Consider the following 12201-nt stretch of genomic DNA (forward strand, 5'->3'; position numbering starts at 1 on the left):
TTTTTTACATTTCCCACCCATATTCTCAAAAATTCATTAAGTTTTTATATATAATAATAATATACAAAAACATTAATTCACTACGACAAACAATTAAAATACTGAATATTATATGTATATATATAAAAATAACATTGGTGTCTAATAATCTATATAATAAATTTTAGACATTTTTAAGAGAACATAAAATAAATGACACAATGCAAAACATATTACTAATCCAAAAATTGTTCTTAATTTTTTTATACAGTGCTACATCCTCCATTTTAGTTGAGGTCAAAAGTTGTACATTGTGGTTTAAAGGATGAGTCACAACAACTGAAGCTAATTCACTCCAATCTGAAGTTATAAATCAGGGACCATTTGTTAAGTTGATGGAAGCTGATGAAGGCCATTCATTTTGTCTCCTTAGGGCCCTTGAGTTATAGGGAGCCAAATAATAACCTAATACCATGCAAAACTTCAGTTCACCTCAGCGATGCCCTTTCCTGATGGGGTCAAAAGCATCACCAGAGGCTAAAAGCTACTCTGAAAACAAGGATCGGCTTAATGTTAGTGTTCTGTCTTTAAATGTGTATAATAACACTCCAACGTGTGCATTTCCTAAATAATTATATGCAATCTAAATCACTCTGATGGCCCCATTACTGTCTGAACAGCAACCTTTTGGGGCATTTCTGGCAAATTCAAATAAAAAGCCCAAATGCCAAGCAAAAATATTTAGTTGCTAAGCAACTGGAAGGACAAAGGGTCAACTAGTAATTATGTGCTGTGAAAAAAAAAAAAAAAAAAAAAAAAAAACTTTTTTTCTTAAAAAACAAAACAAAAAAACACACACTTCTGCTTTATCATAAACATGCATACAAACTACACTTCCCAGAACACCCCTGCAACTACACATGCTCCATTGTACTCACTACATTTCAGCTTACAGAAAGTTTCCAGGCTAGAACAGACACGTATTTGCAGATGAAAACAATGCGCTGTGGGCACAGACCATATCATTTATGGAAAGGCTAATTTCATATAAGAAATAAGTTGTATATGCATATGAGTTGTCATTTTGTGCTTTCAAAATCCATGACTGAGAAAACTGTGCCAAGCAATAGCCACATATGTGAAGGACTGCATATGCATGTATGTGAATAATGCGTGTTGTTGCATGCGCGGTTCAACCTGGCTTACATTAACCTCTCTGTTCTTTTGAAGTCATGCCTCCCTTGCCTGAAAAAAGCCAAACCTGATTCTCTGCGACACATACAGTGCTGCCTAAAGGACACATGGGAAATGAGATGAATAACTCTCCCCACAGCCAGCACAACAAAGAACATCACTTGTACCCATCACACACAATTCATTCTCCTTATTAAAAACCCCAAAAGCCTAACTATAGGGAACTGGGAGATGAATGCCCTAATAAAATCCTTTTCTCTCATATAATGCAAGAAGTCAGAAGGTCCGACCACGGTTCTTGCTGTGTGAATAACTGACTGGAGTGATCTCACTCTTAACCACAAGTTGAAGGGTTTCATGGACACAGGGCTCCATTGATCAGAACAGAAGAGGATGATTGATTGATGGCCTGGAGCCTGTGATCCACAGCCAGACTGAAGAAACCCAGAAATCAAGAGAATTACAGCCAGTGAAGCAGAACTGACTGGGGAGTCAAGAACTCCTCGCCAGATGAGTCTAGATTCGCTGTATCTGATTCTGAACTGATTTAATTCAGAGAGTGACAGTGGACCGCAGTTAGCAATGCAAAGAAATCCGTATATAAATATTTCCGCATATAAATATTTGGTTTGATTGCTCTGTTTTTTAATGCAGACATGTATGCATGATATACAGAAATACAATTTCACGACATCAAAAGAGACATTTAAAAACCCAGAAATTCATGAAAATTCTCTCGAAATTCACTCAAAAGCCACTGAAATGTGAAAATATTCAATATTTTACTAATATGAGCTATTAGTACATTTTGGAGAGTTAACACTTTGTATGTTAATTGACCAAACAGGCACGATTGCAATTTCAAAATGGCCAAATATCAACTGATTAATCACCTCGGCTCAGTTCCCTCCTCCAATGTAAGGGTGTTTTCACACTTGGCAGGTTTGGTTTGATTGCTCTGTTAGTGCAGTTAACTTGAGTAAGGGTGCTTTCACATTAGTTACCGTAGTTGAAAACTAAAGAGCGCCTCTTAATGTTAAAATGTTGTGTAATTGCGCTTCTCGGTGCAAGAATGCTGTCCCGACAAAGCCTTGATTCTGGCTCTACCTGCTTTATACCATTCATATATGGTCTCGACACAGTTCGCCTACTAGACAGCGCTGGGAGATTCAGAGAGAGCGCATTTGAATTTGACGCAGTATTAACACGAATAGTATATAATATAACAGCGGGAATGACAGCTACATTCGTATAGTGTTTGCGTATGTCTCAACATGTAATTGCATGTGACTTGCATAAACACATTTTGGTACGCTTTGAAATGTTGCCTTGTGAAAGCGAACCGAACCAAGAAGAAAATGGAACATTGTAACAAATTTAGTCCTGTTTCGGAACAAAACAAATGATCCATAGGTGTGAAAACGCCCTAAGTGTGAACGCTGCCATCCGAACCATGGTGCGCACCAAACCAGTGGACTGAAGCCCCTGAAAAGGTGGGTCTTGGTCGGCTTCCAAACAAAATCTGGTGCGGTTTGACTTAAATATGAACGCAACATGTACCAAAGACATTTAAACAAACCAAAAACAGAATGTGATGTCACAAGATGCGACAGAATGCTCAAGCATACTTTTTTTTTTCTCATTATATGAGCTACATTGGCTATTACAGTTCAGTACAGGCGACAGAAACGCCGTCTCCTTGCAGCAGATCTTCGTTTGTGTGCAACGGAGGAATTCCTGGCAATGTTTTGACTCACACATTTTATAAGCTCTTCACAAATTCTCAGCTGGTAAAAATAACATCATATGTATGCAAATACAATGAGCGCATTTAGCCCAGCACACAGCATTGGTTTGGATGTTTGGTAAGTTCCATCGAAAAAAATTATGTCAAAATGCCTTTTTTTTTTTTTTGTATCTTAAGGTTTGGTAAGCGAACCAGGACTAAATGTATCATTTTCTTTTTCAGTCCAGACCAAAAGAACTAAGTGAACCAAACCACAATTTTGAGCTCATTTTATCGTCCACCAAGCGCAAATGCCTAGTCTGGATGCTTGGAAATATAAAACCACAAAAAAGGCCTAAAAACCCTGGCATGATTTGACACTTCATTCATGTCCACAGCACAACAATTTACTAATTAATGTTAAGGATGTAATAACATTGCTCAAATTTCACTCAATATATTTGAGAACGGAAAATGCAAGCTTTGTCGAGCTGTTTGTAGATTTTTGGACTGATTCAAGGGAGAGAGAAAACTTCTTGAAAAAATATTGCCCAATTAATTGGTTAATTAGTTAATTAGTCTGTCACAATTCAGGATGCCCAATTCAAATATTCCTCAGGTATAATTAATTACCAAATCAAAACTTACCTTGAAAGTCTTCAGAATTGGGCAGTTTGACACCACAAATCACATAATCGTTCTGATTGTTCTGCAAAAAGAAAAAGAAAACAGCAGAAAAGCAGTCGTGAGCAAAGCATTCTGGAACAGCATGAGCAGCCGATAAATCAAATCCTTCATACACCAACTGAAAAAGCTTGGCAGAGGATAGTTTGGTCTGAATGTGGTTTTCTGCTCATTTTCAGTGGCTTTATTTTGTAAACTGATTTGACTCTGTGGGTACCAGGCAGCGTGCACACTGAACAGTAGTTCTAGGTCATCCTGAAATGGTGAGAAACCAAAACTTGTTAAATGCCAGTAACGGCGAGGTTCGCAAAGACCCCAACCTCTAATATTCCCAGCATGCCACAAGCTCCAGCCATCAGCACAACATGAGGAAGACAGGAAGCTGCATTATGTTTTTGTTGAGCTTGTTTGAGTGTGACATTGTTTGTATGTGTGGAGTTCAACACTCACCACATCAATGGGATAAATGTAGGAAAGCTCTGATATAAGCTGACGACAGCGGAAAGTGAGCTGGGCGTTAGACTTCAGAAACAGCTCTCTGTTGAAAAACAAACACAGCAGAAATTCAAGATCTTTAAGTCCGTATTTAAATTGTGTAAACATACATATATTATTTGAATTATTATCATTAAAATAAAAATATAACAATAATAATAAAAATAAATGATTAATCTTTATTTTATTTTATTATATATTAATAGTATGTAATACATTAATAATAATAGTAAAATTTTTATTTATTTATTATCTATATTGATATTATTTAATACATTATTATACATTATTATATAAAAAGAATACAAATGTGCATATAATTTACTAGGAAACCTGTGTGTTCAATCATCCACTAAAAACAAACAAATTTAGGACCATTTGTTTAAAAGTAATTGAAAAAAATCCTAATGACATTTGTGTGCTGATGTCACTTGATTGGATATTTATGTTATGATATTTATGTAAAATTCACACATTTTAAATATGATTTTAGTGTCCAAAAGTTACTAAATACTTTTTGGGGCCATTGGATAACCATCAAAAGAAAGAAGCAAGACAGGAAATAACAGGGAGTCACAATCACATGGAGAAGAAAGAGAAAAACAACAAGAAGAGGAAAGAGAAGAAGAATTAATTGCAATGTTTATATTGGCTTCAGGAAGTTCACTTCGCTAATGATGCTCTGAATCATCTCTCTACTAATGGTAAGAGCTACTCAATTATCATAACTGCCAAATTACAATGAACTTCCTCCACTCTAACCCCATCCTCCAATGGAACAACCAACCCTAATCAGAACACATCTGTCAAGTAAGGGACACACCATTACCTCAGGACCGGGCGGAGGTTGGGGGACGGGCACAGCTAAAACCAAGACCTGTCTAGGTGAGGTGCAAGGGGTTGAAAAAATGTTTATTTTTCATGTTCAGCTTTCAGCTACTGGGTCTGTGACTTGAGGAGAAAGATGAAGAGTAATGATAGAGGATAATGTGGTATTCATTTACAGTCATGAAAAGGAGGCAGGAAGGAAATAATGATGAGGTATGAAGGATATACCTTTCTTACTGGACTATAGCTTACATGTGGGTCCACCAGGCCTGCTCTACACCACCCAAAATCCGGTCAAAACACTTCTATGCAACCACTGTTAAACTGTGAACATAACTTAATCTGTCTTTACTGGAAGTGGGTCTTCAATGTGCCAAAAAAAGCACAAGATGCAAATCAACGCCCAGAGACATCTGTCTGAATGTGTATGGCTGTAGTGGTGGTACTTTAAGGGGAATGAATTAAAATTATATTTTATAATAAATATTAATATTTAGTCGTTATTCAGTTAAAGTCAGTTCAGTTCAATAACTGTGTAAAGTTCAATTATGGAAAGGGTTCATTATAGCTATACGTCATTTCGATGTTGATTCAATTCAATTGATTCAACTATAAAGCAGCTCTGCAGAAAACAGTGGCATCATCATTCAGCTCAATTCAGATCAAGTTTTGTTCTCATCCAATAGTGTCAGTGCCGTCAAATCAATAATATTACTGAATATACACTTATACTGAATAAGTGTCTGTGACGAGCAGAGCAGGGCCGGGCGAGAGGCGCGAGGGAACGGCGCGTTGCACCGGTCTTGTATCTCTCCGGAAGCATAAAAGGAGGAGCGATGACAGTGAAGGACGAGAGAGGACCAGGCCTGGATTTTACTTTACGTTTTGTTATGTTTGTGTGGCATTTTACTTTCGTTTTGTATTTATTTATTTTGTATTAAAGTTGTGTTTAACGTTCGCCGGTTCCCGCCTCCTTCCCGTATCAACTAACCTTACTACAGTGTCTTATAAACCCAACTAAGCAAGCCAGAGGCAACAATGGAAAAGAACCCAAACTCCATTAGGTGACAGAAATGGAGAAGAAAACCTTGGGAGAAACCAGGCTCAGCTGGTTCTCCTCTAGCCAAATGAACAAACATGGTGTGATTTAGTGTTGTCAAGATACAGGAATTTCCAACTTCGGTACGGTACCTTAAAAAAAAATATCGATATTCGATACCATTTTCGCTACCACAGGGAAAACTGCCATATATATTGCCACTCAGATAATAGGTTATTATAACATCATTTTTTGATAACTTGGGTAATTTTGTTGCAATAGTTTACACACAAGAACAGGGAGGCTTTATTTCAACCATTGAACTAAATTTACAAAAAAAAGACATGTAAACAGTAATAAAATAAGAACAAATAAACAAATTGCAAATGATAAATACAACAAAATAGAGAGAAAAATTAAATAAACATGGTTTTAAGTTTTTCAGGTGGGTCTAACAGTAGTATTCAGGTAAGAAATACTACAGAAATTAAAGTAATCAAATGAAAAATAACACTGAATAGTCTTCATTGTGAAAATTTAAGTCAGATTAATGCTTACAATTTTTTCTTTGTATTTTGTTCGATTAACATGACAAAAAGCAGCAAGTTTATTAGGCTGCTGTCACTTTAAGGGCTTATGCACTTATGCACACAAATATACTATTACACAAAATGCGTTTTCTCTCAACTATTTACGTTCCAAACTTACTGTACTTACCTGAATACTCTGCAAAACAGGCATTTTGACATCATTTTGTATGTTTTTGACCGTTTAAGCGAAATAAGCCATGAAAAAGAAGTCAAATTGATACTCGCGAGCTATTTGAGAGGTGGCTTTACGAGAGCATGGTGCACAATTTTGATGTGAGCACGAAACCTGCAGGAATGAGTAAAATTATGTCAATACAAGTGAGACCAGTGAGAGGAGGCGAGTGTGTCAATTTGCCGTCGTAGAGAAGAGAGCAAGAACGCACAGCTGGTATCGGTGTATCGATGAGTATTAGAACCGTTTCAGATATTTCAGTATCGATAAATATCGAAATATTTATATTTTTGACAACACTAGTGTGATTTATGTGATAATATATAAATAATATTTAAACTTTATTGAATGATTTAACTGGATTATATAATTTCATGATCCCGTTTCCCCCCATTCAATGTTGCAATCTATTAAAAAAAAAAAAAAAAAAGCAAAAACACAAAAATAATAGCAATGTTTACAGCAGCATTACCCGAGACCTGACAACTGTGCTTCAAACAAGAGGCTGATGAACACCACCAGACATACAAATGCATTATTTCAGAGGTCAGCCCACTGTGTGTGACCCTTTGGGTCGTGTCAAACCCATTAGGGTTGGCACAACCTAATCTGCTTATTGTCACACGATGCAATTTGAGTGGGTGGGAAAACACAAATATATCCAGCATGCCCTCAGTCTGCTTGAGTTGACCGTATAATCTCCCAAAGCGCTCGAAAAAAAAAAGGCAGAATGAAGGAGCGCCCCGTTCTGCGGCCCATCACGGTAATGTCTGACAGATGTGAGACCACTGGACTCGAGGGTAGAGAACGAGGGATGAAAAAGAGAAAAAAGAGGGACGGATAATTGCAGGTTGACAATCACTCACCTTTTGGCAGTGCATTCCTTCTGCAACTCCGTCAAAGACTTGTGCTCAGACTCCAGACCCTGGTGCTTGGTAGATGACGCCTCCTCTGAGGAGAAGAACACAGACAGGTGGAGAGAATAAAAGAGAGAGAAAAGACGGGAATGAGGTGAATGAACAGGTAGTCTCATGTGTGTTTGTACAGGTGGGTAGGAGTGTCTCATTTTGATAGCAGTCTATTAAATTGTGCTGTCATAAAACAGAGTCTTTCATCATTATAAAAACATTTCCTCTACAGGCAACATAAAACTAATTGAGATTCAAAAAATGCTTGTAGGGTTTTTTTTACATAAATATAACTGCTCAGTATTATAATAAAAAGACGAGACCATATAATCAAAAACACTCCCAACATGAAATTTGGATAACGATCCCCGGGGAGCAGGATAAGACACGCTTAGATTACAAAAAGACAGGTTTTAATGACGAAATCCTGAAATTTTCATGATCTGAAATACTTGGTGAAACTTCTTGTGTTGTGACTGAACTTGAGCACATTTCTTCAACTATGAGCACTTTGACCCTGTGAACTTTTATTAAAATATTAAAATTAAAAAATTAAACTGAAATATTCTGTTTACAAGTATTATTTACCTTGATTTTTCCATTCCATCTCAATCATGGTACACTAATCAAGCATATTAAATTTTGTTAAAACATTATTGGGAGCAAAATTGTTGGCTGTGGTGGAAATAATTCCATAATTGTAAATGTGTGTAAAAATTGGTAGAAGTAATTTTCATACAAATTTTGAAATAGTTTATATTTATTTCATTGTTTGTTTCAAATCCATTTAAAATGTTACATTTCAAATTTATATTTTTATAAATTGTTCATATTTTAAGATTGAATGCTTGTGTCTGGTATAAGGTTAAAACAAAAATAAAATAAAACTATAAAACTACATATAATGAAAAGAAGAATCTGTTAGTTCTAATAAAAATTAACCTTCTGGCATATCAAAAAGTGTCCAAAGTTCAACACACACCCTGAAACAGAGGTCCAAACAAAAATAATGCATATTAAAACCCCTAAATTACAAATGTATAAAATAATATTGTTTCTAACTGCTGCTCAGTGCAGAAATCCAGTATGTTTGTATACATTCAAGGGAAACAGAACAGTAAATCTCCATCTGATTTGCTAGAAAGCGATACACACTGCCCAGATTAACTGGATATAAGGGTTTTGCTGATGGTGTTCAAAAGACATTTTCCAACCCAGCCTGCATGGCCACACCACCCCCATGTCATCAAAGCATCAGCTAGGAGCGTGTGTGTGAGTATGAGTTGCTGTGGAATGCATGTGTCAGCCCCACTTCTATGCAATATTGCTGTGGTCCATTATTTCAGACACAATATTATCCACAGAAGAGGGAAAATAGAGACAAAGTAAGAGAGATCAATGAGTGAGAAATGGAGAGAGGAGGAGATTTTGAATTCTCTCTAAAGATGGATCAAATTAAAGAGGATAGGCAGTGGTGTGGTGTGCCTCAGGTCCTTATAAGACCAAATCATATACAGTAAATACATACATACACTGTATATAAATATACATATACACGAGCATTCAAAAGTTTGGGGTCTGAAAGATTAATGCTTTTCAGCAAGGACACATTAAACTGATTTAAAAAAGTGTCTGTAAAGACATGATGACCTGCATGAAGATTTAGAAAAAAAAAAAAATTTTTTTGTTTTTGTTCCACAGGAGAAAGTCACAGGGGTTCGGAATGTCATAAGGGAGACTAAACCATGACAATTTTCATTTTTGGGTGAGCTATTTCTTTAAAGAGCTGATTCTTGTCTGTTCTTTTCCACTTCACTTACATAAAATGAGAAGATGAGGGAAGATGAGAGTGGAAAGAGAGAAAATCAAAGCAGACTGTCTGGTTAAAAAAAGGCAAACTCCTTTGTTCTGACCCGCACTTGTAAAAACAGAGAGTGTCTGCTTTATAATATGCCTCACATTCTCTTCATTTTTACAGCTCTGTGGGATCTCTCTGTCCTAAAGCAATGCTTGGCGGGACATCCTGGGCCCTGGTGCTGTCTTTCTGAAGACATGGGAGGTGTGAACCAGGGAAATTGGAAGAGAGATCATTGTCGCTGGAGCAAAGCGGTCCCATATGCAAAGCCTTGAACCTCTCATTAGGATGAGACGGCAGGAAAAAGAAAAAGAGAGCTAGAGGCAGAGAAAAAGACTGAAAGGTCTAAATGGTTTTGTTCTCTACTTGTTCTCTTTAATCGATCCCCTATGACACGCTCTGCTTTAGTAATATCGCCTCTCTCGGCCATCAGAGTTGTCAGCACCAGGTTAAGGCCTCCTCTTCGCCACCCACACCTTTCCTAAAGACTACTGGCAGGAAGTCATCTGCGTTTGCTTGGGAGAAACAACAGCAGAGGTTAAAGGGATAGATCACCCAGTAATATAAATTCTGTCATCATTTATTCACCTTCATTCCTGCTGTGGAACATGAAAAGAAGAGAATTTGAAGTAAGTTTCAGTTGCTATTTCCGTACATCATAAATTACTTGCACACAGATGAACTGCAATAAACACGGTCATGTTATTTTGGGTTCGGAGGTGGATGTCTGGTTTTTAGGAACGCAATCATGCGAGACAGTTCTGGGAGGTAATTATACTGGTGCTGTAAAACCGATTAACCGCGATTAATCATATCTAACAAAAGTTTGTAATGTATTTATATTAATATATATATATATACAGACACATATATATACACACACATACATATATATACACACGCACACATATATTTACAAACTTATACATACATATATATATATATATATATATATATTATATATATATAGCCGTGCTATATGGCTGTATATCAGCATGGCTGTGATTCGCCTGTAGGTAGGAAATGCCCGTTTTATGTACCCAAAATGAATTATATCTTATGTTTAAACACTATAAATCCAGCGGCAAAACCCCGAAGCACTGGCCAAGATGAAGCTGTTCTCGGCGGGTACACGAGCACTGAACGGCCGCTGATGGCCTGGAGCTTGCATCTCCGAAAACGTCTAAAAAAATTGTAAAATAGGTGCTGTGATTAAATATGAATCACATATTTCAGGTCTAAATAACTACATTCTCACCTAAAAAACTATAGTTTGTAGTACAAATGTAGTATTTGTAAAAAAATATGGTGATTTCCTCGGTCGCCATAACAGTCTTATATTGCACGGCTCTTGGCCAATCAGATTCGAGAACCAGAAAGAACGGTTGTATAAATATATAACGTGTGTGTGTGTACGTTATATATTTATATATATTTTACAAGCTTTTATGTTAGATACGATTAATCGTAATTTACAGCACTAAATTATACCCAACCATTCTGATGACAGCATTTGGCTCAGGCATTTCAGAATGACCAAACCAACAACCGAGATGCTGTGAGATTTTTTCTGATCTGTTGAGGAAAAGTCACATGACTTTTTTGTTGTGTATCAAGGGATTTATTGGATGAATGTGTTTCCATCGCAGTTTATGCGCATATCTTCTTATCGCATAAGAACAATATACGCCTCAATTGAGCACACTAGTTTATTTTATGCACATTTTTAGAATTTATGCACATCTTGGCATTTCCATCCAGCATTTTTATGCGGTATCTTAAAATTCACAGACAAATAGGTGGATGGAAATATAGTGATTGACTTTCATTGTAAGGAAAAGACAAACTGAACAGTGTAAAAAAAACACTGACACAATATTCAAATCTTTTATGTTCCACAGACACAGTTAATCTTGGTAACGAAAATTAAAGATGAAATTATTCATTGACAAAGCTTTTTTTTATCCCGCCAATGATGGAGACTATAACTGCTGTGAAAGCTAAACCACAGGAAACTTGGGGAAGCCAGCAGGTGTTTCATGTTTTAATGACCAAAAGGACTAGTAAAAGTGTGTCCCTTCACTCTGTACCACTTTTTTTCTTCAGCACTTTACATTTTCCTCTTCATTTGTGGAGTGTCTCCGCATCTGACGTTTACAGGCCCACGGTCCAGAGCGCAACTACCGATCATAACAACGTCAAATCGCTTTTATAAGCATAATTTACAACATGTGCACGGACATGAGGAGAAATTAGAGCGAGGGAGACGGTGACAGGAGGCTTGACCCTGCAAAGCTTTATTCTGTGCTTTAATGGAAACGAGGAAGTGCTCAGTGACCAGAACCGGCGGGGGAGCGCAAGAGCGCATGACTGCAGCTTTGTACATTAAACAGAGATGAGACGTGGTTACACTTAAGTCATTTTGTGCAATTTCTGGCAATCTCCCTTTGTAAGTGGGATAAACTACGGTAGTTTTGGAAGGAGGCTTTCATGCTGTTCACGGAGTGCTGGCCCGGTTAGTATCACAGCAAATAAGCGGTGACTGACAATAGCTTAAAGGACCATTAGTGTTTAAATGAAATTTGGGTGTGGGAGATTTGTTAGTAGGAATGGGAAAGGCAGGCATTAACTGAGAGGGACATGACAGGAAAGAAAAAAAAGTTGGAATCTCTAGCTTGTTATTCTCTTATCTCTCCCAGAAGAGAGCGCTTTTCTCTCTTTTCTTCACTAC

At 37.0% G+C, this 12201-nt stretch overlaps 1 protein-coding gene across 3 annotated transcripts in view; it reads right to left on the bottom strand.

The window, feature by feature from the left end:
- Positions 1-12201, bottom strand: part of uvrag (UV radiation resistance associated gene) — a 119083-nt gene that overhangs the window by 64327 nt on the left and 42555 nt on the right. For all 3 annotated transcript variants that reach the window (XM_051907868.1, XM_051907869.1, XM_051907870.1), the window contains exons 9-11: positions 7574-7658; positions 4034-4121; positions 3548-3608 (exon numbers count right to left, since the gene is read on the bottom strand). In XM_051907868.1, coding sequence (XP_051763828.1) covers positions 3548-3608; positions 4034-4121; positions 7574-7658 — 234 coding nt within the window. The remainder of the gene's footprint in view (positions 1-3547; positions 3609-4033; positions 4122-7573; positions 7659-12201) is intronic.

The sequence above is a fragment of the Ctenopharyngodon idella genome, chromosome 10 (genome assembly GCF_019924925.1).
Source record: "Ctenopharyngodon idella isolate HZGC_01 chromosome 10, HZGC01, whole genome shotgun sequence".
Taxonomy (NCBI): domain Eukaryota; kingdom Metazoa; phylum Chordata; class Actinopteri; order Cypriniformes; family Xenocyprididae; genus Ctenopharyngodon; species Ctenopharyngodon idella.